Genomic DNA, 17,717 nt, shown 5'->3' with positions numbered 1-17,717 from the left:
AGCCAGAGGCCAAGTGGAAATAAATCCACAGCTGGACCATACCGACTTTCCAACCAATGATGTTGTCATTTCTATAGTGTCATCCACTCTTGTAAGATAACTAGAATGCCGGGCTGGGGATATGGCCTAGTGGCAAGAGTGCTTGCCTCGTATACATGAGGCCTTGGGTTCGATTCTCCAGCACCACATATACAGAAAATGGCCAGAAGGGGCGCTGTGGCTCAAGAGGCAGAGTGCTAGCCTTGAGCAAAAAGAAGCCAGGGACAGTGCTCAGGCCCTGAGTCCAAGCCCCAGGACTGGCCAAAAACAAAACAAAACAAAACAAAAAAAACTTAGTTGTTTAAAAAAATTACATGAGGATGTACTATACAAAAAAAGAAGTTTTACAACTGAATACAGACTATTGCTAAGACAACTGGCCAAACTGAAATATTTTGTTTGCATTTTAATTAGTGAACTAATCAATTAACCAATTAATTAAAAAGTGTTTTTAAGGTTTCTGAGAAAATATCACTGTTAAACTGTCTAACACGACTTCTTTCAGATAATGGTTGTGGCTGTGAAGATATACATACCTCAACCACATAGCCAAGGTCACGTACATAGTCTCTTTCAGTCTCTACTAACTCTTGCAAAACGTAACTAGGAAAAAGAAAAACAGTGTTTACAAACCAGATTACTTTTCACTTGTCAGACAGATATGTTTTAGGATCTTATAGTAATGTATCACCTTTACGCAACTGGACGCAAGCTTTTTGAATGTTTCAGTCACTTCCAGGTTCAAGTCAGTGACCTATAAGAACTCTTGGGGTCAAAAAGCATTCACACACATCTGAATGCCTACCATCAGCCTTCAGCATACCTCAGTCTGATGAAAGCAAAAGAAGCTTGGACACAACTTTATTATGAAGGTATGACAATAGGGGAAGCAACTGGTTTTTAAATGGTTGTTCTAGGAAAGAAAATTTTATATATATATAGTTTTGGTGGTACTGAGTTTTGACTTCAGGGCCTCTTGCCTACCAGGGCTCTATCCCTTGAGCCACTCCAACAACTCCTGTTTTGACACTGAAGCCTTACCTCCAGTTCTGGCTTTTTGCTGGTTAACTGGAGATAAGAGTGTTACAGACTTTTCGCCTCGGCTAGATAGGAACCAAGCTTATTAGCCTTCTGAGTAGGCAGGATTATAGGAGTGAGCCACCAGCGCCTAGCTTATGCTGGATATGTTCAAGAAAGGATCTTTATTGGTTTATGCCAGGCTCACCTGTGATTTTCCTATTTGTACTTCATCATGAAGTGTGGTGAACACTCCCATACCCACCCACCACTGTGCTTCTATGGTAGCTTGGGATAATAGGCAAGCACCACCATACTGAGCCATTTGTTGAGTTGGTATCTTGTGAACAACTCTTCCTCCTCCTCCTATTTTGTCCAGGTGGCCTCAAACCTTTATCTCCCTCCCAGGTGGCTCTGATTACAAGCTTAAGCTTGTAGAGAAAAAAAATGTTAATTCAGATGTTTAACATTATGGATCTGAATGCATCACTTGAAGTGTTTTGGAACTAAAGGCACTCAGATAATAGAAGATAATAATTTGATCAGTATGGAAAAGATCTCAACCAGCCTGAAAAAAATTCATTTATTTGTTAGTTCATTCACTCAGTGAACATCAACTGGTACCTTTCGTATGCCCAATGCCACTCGTCACTGAGATATATTAGTGAATACAATCAAGTCTCCTCCCTCAGGTACCTTGCAGTTTTTCCTCTTCTCTAGGGAACAAGTTAAACTTCTTTTAACTTCTCAAGATTCTTATTATCATTAGCCATTGTACCAGAATTGAGGAATACTACCATTAAGTTATATTTGAGACACATATACGTTTTGGGGACTAGTTCTAATTTTATGTGGCCTTAAAAAAAATCCCCAACTACATATACAACAGAAACTCTAGGAGTTTCTTACTACATATGACAAGAAAATTCTTCCTGTAGCATTATTATTTACAAATCTAACAACAGAAATGGAAGCTATGGCTTACTGCACCCTTTTTTTTAGGGGGGGGAGGGTACTTTACATTCTCTCTTTCTGTCTCTCCCTCCCTCTTCTCTCAATGAGACCCTGGATCTTCACTAATTCAGAGATGAATCCCAGTCTTGAATGAATCCCAGTTTTGAAGGAGTCAAAGACAGGAAATAACATAAAAAAATGAGAACAAAAATGTTTCTGTCTTACTGCCTTCTCTTTAAAGAGCTGGATTTCCTTTCTTCCATCTCATCAATGGGCGAGGAGGAAGAGAGAAGGGAATTGTCGGAAGGGTTGAAGGAAGGGCTACTACTGTCTCCCTGATCGACAAGGAGGGAGCTAGGACGATCCTCCAGCGCCTGGAAGAAATGTAGAGAATGAACAATGTTTACTGCCTGCAGTATATGACAGCTGAAATCAGGATAAGACAAATGTGCTCTTAAAATTATATAATCTGTATGTTGACATTACACAGCATTTAAAAACAAAAAAGTTGAGTACTAAAAAAGCTGAGTTGGGGGTATGAGGGACGAGGTAACAAACAGTATAAGTAATGTATCCAATGCCTAACGTATGAAACTGTAACCTCTCTGTACATCAGTTTGATGATAAACATTTGAAAAAATAAAAAAGCTGAGTTAGAGGAGCTAGATAAAAAGGGAAAGTTAAAGTGAAAAGGATAATGCACTTATATACATTAAAATTTCATTATTATTTATTAATGAGAAATGCTAGAACTTACATCAGAGCACTGTATTAATTTGTGGATATATGACTTCTTTTGCCAGTTTTTCTTGGCTATATGAAAGCATGGGCATTTCATAAGTGTGTGTCTTTGTATGTCAAGCCAATGTTGTCCCGAGAAATGGGCCTATGTTGGTGGGCGACAACAGAAATCTACAGTTCAAACATACTTGGGCTGTTCTTGAACACCCAGGATGCCTATGAAGCATACTTCAGGGTACACAGACCGCTCAGCGAACAGCTAAAATTAATCTTTACTTTGCAACTTTTATTATGTCCCTCCTGTAGGAAGCAGTGGTCACACTGGTCTCAATCCCTTCTCTACAGTTCTCCCTCCCTGCCATGGTCTGGGTAAGTGCCCCTTATGCCCATGGGTAAAGGCTTGGTCTCTTGCTGACAGTAGTGTTAGGAGGTAGTGTAAATTCGAAAAGGTCAGGCCCTACTGGAAGATCTCAAGTCACTGGGAAAACGTCCTTGAAGGGGATACCCTTGGTATTTTTATTTGTCTTCTGTTCTCAACCATGAGGTGAAAGACATTTCCTCCAACATGCATTCCTGTTATAACATGCTGCCTTGTAGTATATAGGCCCCAAAAGAATGGGGTCAGATAACAGGAAATAAAGCATCTACAATTATGAGCAGAAATAAACTTTCTCTTTTGAAGTTGATTATCTCAGGCATTTTGTTATAGTAATGGAAACCTAACACATTCCCCTACTGAATCTTAAGCTTCGACAGGTGATTGATTGCTTTTCTTGTACCACTTGTAGAACTTTGCACAGAGCTTGGTAGGCATACAAAATAAAACTGTGAAATAATGTGACAATGGTTAGCAATTGGTTACTTTCTCTTCTTTTTCTCCTTTAGTTTTTTTTTCTTTCTTCTTTTAGATTACTTTCCAAATAGCATACATTAGTTTTGTTTCTCTACCTGATTTACAAAGTTCCTAGGGATTATAGGAACTTTAAAATTTCCAAAGCATCTAGCTGGGTATATGAAGGAATTAGGAAAATGCAATTAATTTATCTTTGGACAAACAGCACAATGCAAAACTCAAGAACATTTAGTAACTGAATTACTTGATTTGATACTAGTTACTTTTTCTACTTTCTCCCCCTAATAATAAGAGACTGAATTGTCAACATTAATAGGAGCTATGAGACAATGCTCTGTAGTGCAATCTTGTTAAATGAAACCATGAAGCAGTAAAAACCAAACCAAAAAAACTGTTTTTAAATAGAGCCCATGAGTCACACACACACACACACACACACACACACACACACACACACACACACACACACGGAGATCTCTTTTGTACTCTTTTAAATAGTAAATAACCTTTACTGGATGCATATGTTGGCCATAAGCATCAGCCCTGTTCTCATAACTCATCATATCATGAAGTTCTTGTCAGAAGCCCAGATCTACAGAGTGATGGAAGACATTCTGCCATGCTGCCTAGGCAGCTGGAGCTCATTAGACTGAACTCTCTCTGTTCACTTGAACACTAAGAAAAAATAAGCATTAGTAGCTATTATTCCTCCTGTGGAGGAGAGAGAGCAAGGAGAAAGTCACAGATCTCACTGTTATCCATGAGAACCATCTTTATAAACTAGATGGCCCTGTCAGGATCCGGGACAGGAACTCAAAGCTCTTTTGGGCTGGCTGCCCTCAGTTATGACCTGAACAAGACAGGTGATCTGCAAGGGTGTTAACAATCTGATAAGGACAATTGTGATTATATGTTCTTTTCACCTCGGTGACGTCCACTGCCTCTAAGCTGTCCTCTGGTTTCTCACCCAAGGCTGTGTGAGCGAGTGAGTAACAAGGAGGGCACTAGTACAAAGTTGCCATACAACTGCAATCCTAAGACTTTCATGCTGCAATACTAGGCTGTGGATTAGTTTTCTCTAGACCCCTCTGGCTTTGCTGTGTTTTGTCGGGAAGTCAGTGTCTGTGTTTATCTGAATATAGGTCTGTACAGTCTTTTCTAAGTTTTTTTTTTTTTTTAAAGAAAACGTCCGATTTCATTTGGGTTCTTTCATTGGAAATGAATTTGAAAAGACAACAACTGGAAATAAACATGCTAGAAATCTGCTGAAATAAACTATAGTAAATCACATCTTTGACCCTTACTGGCTGGTCAAAGTTTTGAGTGCCCTGGTTTTTTAATTTGTAAACATTCAGGCATGTTCACCTCAAGGGTTGCCGTGGGGACTGTATTAGAGTGCTTATTAGCACTTAGAGCAAGCCATCAGATGGTGTTATCATCATAAAACCCATGGAATAGGGTATTTCAGTTATGAAAAGGAAGTACTTAGTGTATACACTAGCATGTACCATATGTTGGCAGTCTTCGAATCTTAAAAAGGAAATTAGCTTTGAAAGGAAAAGTGACAAATGTGTCTTCCTCCCACATGTTTGTGCCAGCAGGAAATACCTGGAAGAGGGACAAAGGCTGTGCCATGGAGAATGAACTGGCATCTCCATGGAAAGGCTCACGAGGGGCCTTGCCAAACATTTGGAGTTCCTTCAGGTGTTTTCATACTTTATTGTTAATAGAAATGAATTTATTTCAGTCAGTGAGAAGCACAGAACCTATATTTAACTTGGGGCTTTCATGGCAATTAAAATATAAAATTTTTCGTAAGACAATAAAGCCATTATATATGAACACAAAGTCTTTTCTCATCAGCACTCCAAATCCAAGTATAGGATTTTAGAGGCAGCCACAGAAGCCAAGCTGTGTACCATGCCACGGACCTGGGCACCTATTCCTGCAGGACAGACTGCACACCTTGCTGTGCTCGCAGCCAATGTGTGTGCAGTGAGGGAGGGGCTTTGCTTACCTGGGGCCTCAGGCTGAGACAAGCACAGTCTATGCCAGCAGCATGGTGGGGGCTCTGCGTCACTTGGTGTCTGCAACTCTGAAGACACAGCTGCTAAGGCCAGCTGCTGTGGGCCAGCAAACAAGACAGCCCAAATAACAAGTCTGGACCTCAAGGTCTGGGTGAATGGCCGCCATGTCAGTGCTACTGCAAAACCCCAGAAGAAAAGGCCTTGGAAGCTTGGACTTGATGTCTCCTAGATGCTTCCCTAGGCAATTCCTCCCTACGTCGGTGTTCATTTGTCCTCTTACATGGGAGCACAGTCCTTCAAACACAGTGGTAAGCCTGAGGGCAGCGTGTGTGCGGACTCTCAAACTCACTGTGGGTAAGAAGTAAGGATAATATGGGACCACTGTCTGTAGAACACAGCGAGACCCAGGCAAAAGCAAGCCCACCTGTAGCAGAGGAGACAAGTTTCCAAACCTCCAACCTGACCCAGGAAGCCTTACCATCTTGCTTTTCACAAGTTCTTCAATGGCACTGACGAGCTCAGCTGCACTTGGTGTTTCGGAGCTGGTGGGCCGAACTAGTAATCGAGAAGAGGCCTACAGGAGAAGTTTGGAAGAGGGAAGGGGAGGAGAAGCCGCAGGTTAATAACTGGACTGACGGCAAGTTCCCTTGCAAGCTCCAAGTCTTTTTAAAAAGGAATTCCAGACAAAAAAGACCACAGTTTGTCTTTGTTTGCATTTATTTAGTCATTCTTTTAAATTTACAATAATCTGATATGAAACATTAGATATAACCTGTTTAGGCTACATGTGGAAAGCAGACAATGTCTGTTTTTAATCTGTTGTCATGTAAGACTATAATGGTTTTCAGAGAGGTGACTGGGCCAGGATGCCCTAACATTGCCATTGAAACTGCTGGCCAGGAATCAGAATCTGGTCAATAGAAGAGAGACTTAAGTCTAATGGGCGAATCCTCAAATAGTCAGGCAATAAAACAAGCTAGTAACAATGGCTTCACTGTATTCATGAGATTAAAAAAAAAAATCAAGAGATAAGGAAAGGAACCAGGGTGCAGTGACCAGATAGGGAAGAGAGGGGGACAAGCTCACCATTTCCTGTGCCATCCATTTCCCCAATGCTTAGTGCAGAGTACAGAAGAGCTGAGGCCTCACAAGCTAGATGCCACTTATGGCTAGAATCAAGGGTGTAACGGGTGGACAGTAGGGAACTCTCGGGGAAGGGCTACTGATCGCCAGTTTCAGTAATTAGCAAACACAGTAGGTTTGCAGATTACATGCACCGTTGATTTACTGGGAACTCGAGGAGGGGCATAAGTAATATGAACCTTGCTTCATATTATGGACAGCGGAGATGCATGCGACACATGGCTAGCTGTCCTAGTGATGCATTTCTCACAGTAGACATACATATTTATACATTTACAAGGCTTTTACATATGTAGATCAAAATATGCATTGTACAAAACAAATACTGGTTTGGTCTGATGAAATTTGGACTATGAAGTGAACAAAACAAAGAAAAAAATTCAAATGGAAAGGTAAGGAAACTGAGCCAAAACAGACACAGAACACAAATCAACATAGTGCTACAGTGAAAGTTTACAAAAAGAGAAAACAAAACAAAACAAAAAATTAGTCAACAAGATAATATACTGTTTGGGAACATCACTAGATTTTTTTTAATGAAAAAAATTCTTATTGATAATATTCAATGATGTAACACAGTAGCTAGTGATTCGAAAACACTAGCGAATACAGCGCAGTTACTCTTTAAATGAAGAACATGATTCTTTATTTTGATGAATAAGCCAACAAGCTTGGTCCCTCATTGTCTGGCACCACCCAGACTTAATAAATTCCAATTTTCTGTCTTTAGGGAAGGCATAGTTGAGTGTTACAGAGTAACTTAGGGACTCAGAGAACACCCACACAGCCTTTACCCTCTTCAACAGTTCCATATGCACAGGGGCTTTGGGCCTACAGTAATGATGCACTCAGAGCTCCACAAACCCCAAACCAAGCTAAGCTCTAGCTCACAACCCTTGTGCCCAGACCTACGGCACCCTCACCTCACTGTGCAGGCCTGCCTGTGAAGGGGGAAGAAAAAGCATAGGTAAGGGGCCATGGAAATGTTTGCCTTGGTTTAAGACTACAGCATTGTGCTGCAGGCTCACAGCTGCCAATCACTGTCTGAGGCAGACCTGCGGTCATCAACCACAGGGTAACTAAGGTGGCCAGTGACTGCCAGGACTGACAAGGGAGTCAGGGAAGGAAAAGGGAAACAATATGGAGAAACAAAATGTTGAGGCACATCTGTTTTCTTCAGAAAACTTTAAGTTGCTGCCAAAACAAAAATCCAGCAATGACTTCAGAGCATGATTTTTAACACCTGACAATTTTGATGGGCACTATAAGATACTAGAATGCTAGAGTGGATAAGTGAGTTACATTCATCAGGTTTCCTTTATGATGGTTTACTTTTACAGCTCTACAAGTGAAATGGATGAAATAATCTAAAATCATGTAAGAACTCAGGAAAGAAAAGATTCACATGGCTTGACGCTTTCACGTGTGTCCAAGAAGGAAACTCCTAGTTTCTGCACTTTGGTAATAATGATACTCCTGCTCTGGGGTGCAAATCCTATCAACACTGTGGCATATTGGGAAAGTAGTTAAGACAGCCATACACATTCTTTTAAATCAAAAACGGTGTGCAAAAGCACGTCACAGAAGGAATAAGGTATCCTACTGTTTGTTTGCATTAATTCAAGAAGGCTGCATGGGGTTCCTCTTGGTTCATCCTCTCAGAAACTAATCAATGAATTTGGAAACTTAAAAATTCCTGATGTGTCACTCAACATGCATTAACGTTCGTTTTTTACTCAACCCCACGGATATGAGAAACTGCCCAGGACTCCTAGTGCTTAGTCTCAGTGGACTGGTTCTTTATACTTCAGGTGCATAGTCTCACTCTGCCTGGGAAAGCACGGGGCTGCCGGAGACCCTGTCCACACCCTGGGGTCTTCTATGAAGCCCCTGCGATGGGGCTGGCGTGAAGCAGCTGCTAAAGGGCTCCCACCCCTTGCACAGATGGGTGCAGGCTCCCCTGTACCTTGTCATCCTGCGAGTCCGGCTGCAGGAGGCTATGCTGCTGGATGGCCATGGGCGGAGGCAGTGGCACCGCGTCAGCGCCCTCCTCCCCTTCTTCTTCTCCGCAGCTCTGCATCCCCGAGGAGGAGGATTTAGAGAGGGTGCCACTGCTGAGGCCCTCGTTCCGGCCTCTCTGAAATCAAATCAGCGATTGCCCATTAAAATGTAGGCCTTGACTTCTAGTGTCAGCTCACATACCCGATCATCTAGTGTCAGCTCACACACCCCGTCATAAGTGGCCAGAAGCGGGGATAGCAGAAAGCAAAACAAGCTCTTTCTGGCCTTGGTGGTAGTTTTTCATCCCCTTGCTGCAATCCAGTTACTCTGCTTGCCAATTCGGATGAACATGCCATTTTAATCATATCTATCGATGCCACATCTATCTGTACCCATCACATCTTCAAGAACATGATGACAATGATGATGATAACAGTAACAATAACAACCATTTAAAACATCAGTTATATCTCTACTGAGAGGATATAGATTTATAAAACACAAATTCAGGTATATAATGACCCACCCACTCCAGTAAAAACCTGTGGCTTAAAAACATGTCCAGGAAAAAGTGGTCCAAAACACATCCACCAAACTAATGAACCGAAACAAGTCTGATCCTGCTTCCTGTTATCTTAACTTTTTTTTTTGCCAGTCCTGGGGCTTGGACTCAGGGCCTGAGCACTGTCCCTGGCTTCTTTTTGCTCAAGGCTAGCACTCTACCACCTGAGCCACAGCGCCCCTTCTGGCCATTTTCTGTATATGTGGTGCTGGGGAATTGAACCCAGGGCCTCATGTATGCGAGGCAAGCACTCTTGCCACTAGGCCATATCCCCAGCCACTGTCTTAACTTTTTTGAGCCTGTGTGGACTTTGAAGCTTGAGGGCCCTTCATTGATCTTGCCAGTTCTAAAGGTTGTATAAGGGTTATAAAAGAGCTGTTTCTTGCAGAGTAATTTAAACAAAAGGGAAAAAAATGCCCTCAAAGTCACTAACTTTGGTGACATGGTCAGTGAAGGCAATCATCAATTTAGATACTTTCAAGTCAGGACAAGATGTAAGTATAAATTGTGGAAGAAGAATTGGAGGATGTCAATACTCCAAAAGTTCTTCAATGGACTTTCTCTACAAGGAGATACATGGTGTGTGGTGCTAGCATCAGGCTACTCACCATCTGTATACAGTGCACAGTGGCTGGCGGGCTTTGCCTGGAGATAGAGTGAGGAAGAGCGGGCTGAACCCCCTTGTGCCCACTTCTTTATGGTGCAGGTCTGGAGAGCTGACCAGCTGGAGCAGCTCAGTCTGGCCTGATTTCTTTTCAGAAGTCATGTGGAGTCCAATTATGCTTATAGAGAAATGGTTTCAAATGGGTTTTCCTTCTCTCCATCCTTTTCCTTTTCTGTTGTTTTATTTTTCATTTTTATTTTTTGTTATGGTCCTGAGGCTTGAACTCAGGGCTTAGGCACTCTCCCTGAGCTTTTGTGTTGAAGGTTAATGCTCTCCCAGTTTGAGCCACAGCACTATTTCCAGCTTTTTAGGAGTTAATCCTCAAATCTCAGCCCCCTGAGTAGCTAGGCTTACAGATGTGAACCTGGCTTCATTTATTTATTTTTAAGGTCTGATACCAGAACTTGAACTTGGTACCTGATGTTTTCGCTTATTGCCATGCCCCCAACCCCTTGTTGTTTTACTTTTTTTTTTTTTGGCCAGTCCTGGGCCTTGGACTCAGGGCCTGAGCACTGTCCCTGGCTTCTTCCCGCTCAAGGCTAGCACTCCGCCACTTGAGCCACAGCGCCGCTTCTGGCCGTTTTCTGTATATGTGGTGCTGGGGAATCGAACCTAGGGCCTCGTGTATCCGAGGCAGGCACTCTTGCCACTAGGCTATATCCCCAGCCCCTGTTGTTTTACTTTTGACAGAGGGTCTCACTATGTACCCCAGGCTAGCATCAAACATAGGATGCTGTTGACTGGGGGTTAAACCAAATTAGTTCTTTCTTGTTTCACAAGACAAGCAACTACTCCTAAGTGGAAAGGAAAGGAAATGTTTGAAAGGCTCTGGCCTTTGACCTCCCATGATTTAAATAGCTGTAACCATAGGCCAAAAATACAGACCCACCTCTTCAACTGTCTCGTCCTGTGGGGTGGCTGCGCTGTCATCCGAGTCCTTCTGCGAGCCGGCATCAGTACTTTTACGGACCTCTCTGCTCTTCTTGTGCTTGTGGGCGAGCTTCTTTACATGCCCGTCAGCCTTGCCGCTGCTAAGCCGCCTCACTGGACTGGTGAGCCACTTGCGCAGAGTGTTGCCAGGCCGCTTGGGGCCAGGTGAGCTCTGGGCCCCGATCATGTGAGGTTGGAGGGAAGCTACGGAGGCAGGTGGACTGGCATCGTTACTGGACACGGACAGCGAGTCTAACAGGAGAGGCAAAGAGGGAGTTTTACTGAACATGGTACAAATCCCGCAGGGAGAGTCTATGTCGTCCAATCAGCATGCTTTAGTGCACCACCTGGACAGAAGCTCATGCAGCCTGGAGCTTGCTTGTTAGATTTAGGGTATAAACATGAAGGAAAGGGCTGATGCTGTCTGTCTGTCTGCCTGTCCTGGGCTGGAGTTCTGAAGATACAGCGTCAGGAGCTAGGCAAGTGTTCTCACTTTTTTTTTTTTGGCTAGTCCTGGGGCTTGAACTCAGGGCCTGAGCACTGTCCCTGGCTTCTTTTCGCTCAAGGCTAGCACTCTGCCACTTAAGCCACAGTGCCCCTTCTGGCCATTTTCTACATATGTGGTGCTGGGGAATCGAACCCAGGGCTTCATGTATACGAGGCAAGCACTCTTGCCACTAGGCCATATTTCCAGCCCTCTTTTCTGTTTATTTTTTCAGGTTAGATCCTACATTTTTGCCTTGGACCTGGGCCACGACCCTTCTATGTTTTATCTCTTGTGTAGCTTAGATCATAGATATGTGTAAAGATGCCTGGATTTATTAGCTGAGATGGGAGGTCTTATTAATTTTTTGCCCAGGTTGCCCTAGACCTGTGCTTCTTCATGCTTGGCCTTCTCTCTTACTTCATGAATGTTTAGCAAACTTGAGTTTGCTAAATTCTGAAATCTGCATTATTACTGCAGATTTGAAACACCATAAATTGCTTAAAATATCACACATTGGAAGACTTACACTTTCTTCATCTTTAAGTAGTTGGAATAAAGGAATTACCATTCAGCAAGGCAGTTTATGATACAATGCATCTTGGTTAATGTCACTCCTTTGAGCATTCTCACCCCATCCTCTCAACCCCCTTTCTCTCATTTTTCTTAATTTTGTACAATATGCATTGATTTTTTTTTTTGGCCAGTTTTTGGGCTTGAACTCAGGGCCTGGGTGCTGTCCCTGAGCTTCTTTTGCTCAAGGCTAGCACTCTACCACTTGAGCCACAGTGCTACTTTTAGCCTTTTCTGTTTATGTAGTACTGTGGAATCAAACCCAGGGCTTCATGCATGTTAGGCAAGCACTCTACCATTAAGCCATGTTCCTAGTCCGCAGTGAATTTTTTACTATATTACTCCCCTTTCTTATTCCTCCTTCCTCTTGATCCACCACACCCCTTTCAAAGCACGCATTTCCTGGTGTTATTTTGTTGACCCTTGACAATACAAAACTTCACCCATCTTCTGGATTAACAAAATCATGAAAAAAGATTTTAAAGTAAAAGTTAGAAAGTTTTTAGCTATATAAGTTGATACACATGAACAGGTCGCATGCGGGGTGAAGGTGGTGACTGGGTGTAGGGCACAGCTGGTGGGTTTGCTGCCAGAGCCAGCCCATGGCCTCCCAGTCATAGCCAGACCACATATGGCTTCTTCACTAGCAGCCTCAGAAAAAGTTATCTCACACATTTAGGGAAGAACCAGCAATAATGCAATGCAGTTTAAAATCAAAGGGGGAAGGAGAAACCTTCCCAACGAACCAAAAATGCTCTATAGGAAACACGTATAAATCATAGTTCTTACTGGACTCTAAAAAGTAGAGCCAACCCTGGGTTATAAGTTTTCAAGAGAAAACAAAATTCATAGATTTAGTAACAGCAGACAGTCAAAGGATCCACAGAACTAGAGGAAGTGTCACTACAAACTAAAAAAGGCAGCAGCTATGAATGAGTTCTGCGCAGCCCTTCTTGAGCACCTGATGACCCGGAATGATACGCACAACTTTAGGACCTGTAACATGTTCACCTTTGGAAATACTCCTTGATAGACACACCTGGATTAGCTGTATTTGCCTCTGTGGCCTCGAAGACCAAACATGCTGCAGTTAAAAGGCATAAGAGGTAATCTGGCAAGCCTGTGATTACACATAGCATCAATAGCAGTTCCCCGGAGGGCTCTAGACAGCCAATGACTATCTAATTGCTACTCCATTTCTCCTGGGGCCAAGACAGAGCCTGGTGAAGGGCATAATCTCCTATAAACAACATGAGGTATTATAAGTAGCATCACCCATTCTTAAAAACATCTAGACTCTGCCAGGCACAGGTGGCTTACTCCTGTAATCCTCCCTACTCAGGAGACAGGTCCGAGGATCACATGGTTCAAAGTCAGTCGGTGCAGGAAGGTCTGTGAGATTCTTATCTCGAATTAACCAACAAAAAGCCAGAAGTGAAGCTGTGACTCAAGTGGTAAAGTGCTAACCTTGAGCAAAAAAGCAAGGACAGCACCTAGGAGCTAAAGCCCCAGGACAAGCACAAAAAGAAAAAAAAATCTTGATTTTTCCAAGAGGCAAATTTTGGTTAAAAACTACCCAGAGATATTCAGGAGTAATACAAGTGTACATATGCTTTATGTTACACATTTTTTTTGCACATACTTAAAGTTTTACCTACAAAATATTTTCACACCAGTCCATTTTCTTAAGCCAGAGAGCCCACCTCTTTCCCTGCCACTTCCTACTTAGGATAAAGGGTACAGAAGACGAAGAGTTAATCCTCTGTTCAGGACTCAGTGCAGTGACAACAGAAAGGACAAAGAGGTGGAGGGCCTGGAGAGCACAGGTGCGATGACACTTTATTCCATGGATACTTATTTTTACACAGTAGAAATAAATGATGGATAACTTATCTAAGTCCACTTTTTTTTTTTTTTGAGCCTAAAAACTCTGGGGCCAATTTGAAATGGAAGCAATGTAGTGAACCCCAAGTTTAAAGTAGATGCCTCTCAGATTGTGTTCCAGTGCTGTTGTCCACCCTTGCTTGCAGGGTTAGTTAGAGAAGCTAGCGAGGTCTTAGAGGGAAGAAAGAATGGGGTACAGGCCAGGATGCATGGTTGTCCCAAGGCACTCAGAACTCTGCTACTCGGCAGAGCCTGTACACTCTGCAAGCAAGCATACACAAATGAATGAACCGCAGCCAGTAACACTGTGGGCTCCAGAGGCAGCTTTGTTAGCAGCATTATCAGGACCTTTTAGCCTTGCCTGGGAAAGGAACTGGTGGTCATAAACATTTCAAAACAAAAAGAAATGAGAAACATCGTTTCCTACCACCTCTGTGGAATTTGGTCCTCTGTCCTTTGGGAAGCAGGTCAAAGTGATTTCCTGCTCTTCTGGCAGGTCAACTGTGGGAAACCCTGGCCACCCAAACAGTCCATCCTAGAGCCAGGAAGGTTCAAGCCACACATGGATGCCAAGGGGTATGGCACTGAGAAAGGGAACTGTGAAGGGAAGGAGCAGCTCTTTCCCTGAGCTTGGACTTACCAAGTCATCAAAGTAGTACTACTTAAGTGGAATAGCCATTGCTAGAGAAGGCCACTGTGCTAGCAACTATCTCCAAGAACATTTTGCCAACTTTTGAATTTTACTTTGAAACATATTTCATTTCAGAGGGCTGAAGATGTGGAGGCAAGAAGTCCTCATCTGTCTTTAAGATGATTCTATCCATAACCATAATTTTGGTGAAGCAAATTTTGAAAAGTCCAAGCCAATGGTAAAAAGATACATGACCCCCCCCCCAATTTCATGGCTATAATGTCCATTTCTTTAGGCTTTTTAACCCTCTTTTTAACCCCCTTTGGAAAGATACGCTTAAAACTTTTCTGCATAGTACAAAAATTCAAATCCATAGATCTTAACAGCCCTATGCCAGGTTGTGACACAAAACTTTGAAAACTTTAAAAAGTAGTGTAACTTCCCACATTAATAGAAAGTATCTGTTTTTAGTTATATAAAGAACAAATTTGCTCATCAGACCAAATGCCCTGTTGGAAAATTTGAATTAAAGTAGGTGCCTCCCTTGGATCCCAGTGGATCTTTTCTGTAATCCCAGCTACACAAGGAGTATGGCATTCCAAGCCAGCTTGGGCAGAAAAACCCCTGAGACCCCATCTCTAAAATACCCATCAAAATGTTGCATTGGAGGCATGACTTAAATAGTAGAGCACCCGTGTTGAAGAAGGCAAGCTTTGAGCAAGTTCAAGACTCTGAGTTTAAGCTCTAATATTGACAACGGAACAAAACACACGCTAGGCTGCCACAGGTGGCTCTCCCCTGTAATCTTAGCTACTCAGGATTGTGGGTCAACGCCAGCCTGCGCAGGAAAGTCCCCGAGACTCTTATTTCTAGTAATGAAAAGCTGGAAGTGGAGCTGTGGCTCAAGAGGTAGAGAACTAGCCTTGGGCACTAAAGTTCAGTGACAGCATCCAGGTGAGTTCAAGCCACTGGACCAGCACAAAACAAACAAAAACCCCCAAACAAAGACCCTACCCCCTAATGGCACCTCTAGTGGAGTGAAGCATAAATTCCACACTGGAGTTCACCGTTTGCAGTGTTCTTTTCCCTAGGCATTGCCTCCTCTCCTATGCCTCACGATCTGACTGTGGACAGCTTTTCTCAACAGCCAGGGTAATTCTCAGGAGTCGTCCTGTGTCAGAGCCTTACATGACAAGTTCCCAGCATTTCTGCCTGGCTGTCGAGGTAAGAAGCTGACTGGGATCACAGACTCTGGGCTTCGTGCAGTGTTATAGTTGGTTTGTTTTTAACTAGAGGCTCAATTACTGGTGTATCATTGAAGTTGTGTGTGTGTGTGTGTGTGTGTGTGTGTGTGTGTCTGCACATGCATGCATGTGTTGGATAAATGGTGCACAGGAGAACAAATGAACCAACTACCGGCTATTACCATTTCTCCTTTCCTAGATGACAATTCAAGTCAACAAGTGGAAGCAACAACTGGAGTCAGTTACATATCCTGAATAGCTTTGTGACAAACTACATTACCTAACTTTAGTCAAGTTTGTGAATTATTTACTTCTCAGGTGGAAATCAGAAGTAGACCAAGACCTTCCTCTTGCTGCCCAACTCTCACTCTCTGGTTACAAGTTGTCTTCCTTCTCACAGGGCAGAGCTCATAGGCCTGTCAAAGGATACAGGGCCAGGAAGAATGCTCTGGACCAAGATGACCTGAGCAACATTAGGGTAGGTCCATCTGCCTGTTCCTGCTTCCTTGCCTTTCCCTCACTGCTGATCTTCTTGGAAGGAAGAGTCCTCCCTCAGCACTGCCTTGTCTGTAGGAATGCCCTCAGCTCATACTATACCACAGTGGAGAATATGCTTCCTTTTTCTCAGTTGGAGAGAATTCACTGCTTCTAGGTGGAGAAGAAGGGCTGATGACTCATGTTACAAAGCACCCTGGACTCATCAGGCCTGGATCTGAGGCGGGTTCTCTCACTTGACACCTACAACCCCAAGCAGACATGGTGACAACTGGTTTTCACATCTCACGGGATTGTAATGGGATGCACTAGTTTAATGGGACTGAACTAGCTTTATGAACTGTAATGTGTGTTTCACCAATGTCAGTGGGCCTGAAGTATCCAGGACTCCCTTGTACAGGACTTAGTACACTGCATTTATGTAATCTATGACTATACTGACAGACAATAGGGATTAGGATCATAATCACAGACCTGGAAAGGTGTCCTGAAAACACTGACAATGGACTAAACAAATTTGATGAGTGACATCATTCTAGTTCTGTTTTAAAAATTATTTGTCTCTTATAAGGATGGCAAACCTCAGAGTAAAGTAATACTACTGACCCATCAGTCACTCAAAAAGATGCTCAAAAGTGATTTGCTTGTAGGTCTAGGAGAGCAAACTAAAGTTTATCTTTTCTGATTTGGAGGGCAAAAATCCTCAGATAAATGGCTTGTGAGGACTAGAGTTCATACAAAGGTTATTTTTCCTTTTCAAAATGAAGCTCAAAGTTAAAGAAAAAGAGGAAAGCAAAAGTGCTGACCCCCAGCCCCACACAGAAGAGTCTCACCATGTGAGAGCACACAGTGCCAAAATTGCTGGGAGAAGAGAAATCGTTCTATTCCCAGTCTGTAAATCTGGACATCTGTGATTAATAAAAGCACTTAAAAAAATTCAGAAAACAGGGGGAAGAGTCCGTATCCTGCTAGTTGGAGACGAAGGAGGATCATGTTTCACTTTAGCTCTCTCCTCATTTTCACAATAGCAGAATGTTTTAGACACTCTTAAGCCTCCTAGAGTAATACTTGGATTGCTAAGTACCGCAGTAAACTGAGTTAAAGACCCTAGACCCTGAACTTAAAAATGTTTCACCCAAATCTGCATTTCTTTGGTTTTATAGCATCAACAGGACATATGCTCCAGGGAGGAGAGAGTTGCCTTGCTTTGCTCACGCTGTGCATCTGAAGCCTGCCTGACATACAAGCAGGGGTTCTGCAGTATTGCTGAGTGGGCACTCCACACGCACTGGCAGTAAGGCCATGAGGCAGGCTTCCAAACCTGTTTCTTACCTGCTGGGTATATGATCTTCAAAGTCAATGACCTTCTTACCTTCTTTTTATTTTTTCTAGGTAGAATTACGTAGCAATTCATTGGCCTTACCACATTGCTTGGGGTGAGGAAGCGAAGAAACACCCCCACACACCCCCACACA

The 17,717-nt window shown here is 43.0% G+C and overlaps 1 protein-coding gene across 3 annotated transcripts in view; it reads right to left on the bottom strand.

The window, feature by feature from the left end:
* Trio (trio Rho guanine nucleotide exchange factor) overlaps nt 1-17,717 on the bottom strand; it is a 272,642-nt gene that overhangs the window by 34,145 nt on the left and 220,780 nt on the right. For all 3 annotated transcript variants that reach the window (XM_048368060.1, XM_048368061.1, XM_048368063.1), the window contains 5 exons: nt 10,891-11,183; nt 8,741-8,911; nt 6,110-6,205; nt 2,236-2,384; nt 576-642 (listed from right to left, as the gene is read on the bottom strand). In XM_048368060.1, the coding sequence (XP_048224017.1) occupies nt 576-642; nt 2,236-2,384; nt 6,110-6,205; nt 8,741-8,911; nt 10,891-11,183 (776 nt within the window). The remainder of the gene's footprint in view (nt 1-575; nt 643-2,235; nt 2,385-6,109; nt 6,206-8,740; nt 8,912-10,890; nt 11,184-17,717) is intronic.

The sequence above is a fragment of the Perognathus longimembris genome, chromosome 19 (assembly GCF_023159225.1).
Source record: "Perognathus longimembris pacificus isolate PPM17 chromosome 19, ASM2315922v1, whole genome shotgun sequence".
In the NCBI taxonomy this organism is placed as follows: domain Eukaryota; kingdom Metazoa; phylum Chordata; class Mammalia; order Rodentia; family Heteromyidae; genus Perognathus; species Perognathus longimembris.
Note: the sequence above shows the minus strand (reverse complement) of the source record. Positions and strands in the feature narration are given on the sequence as shown.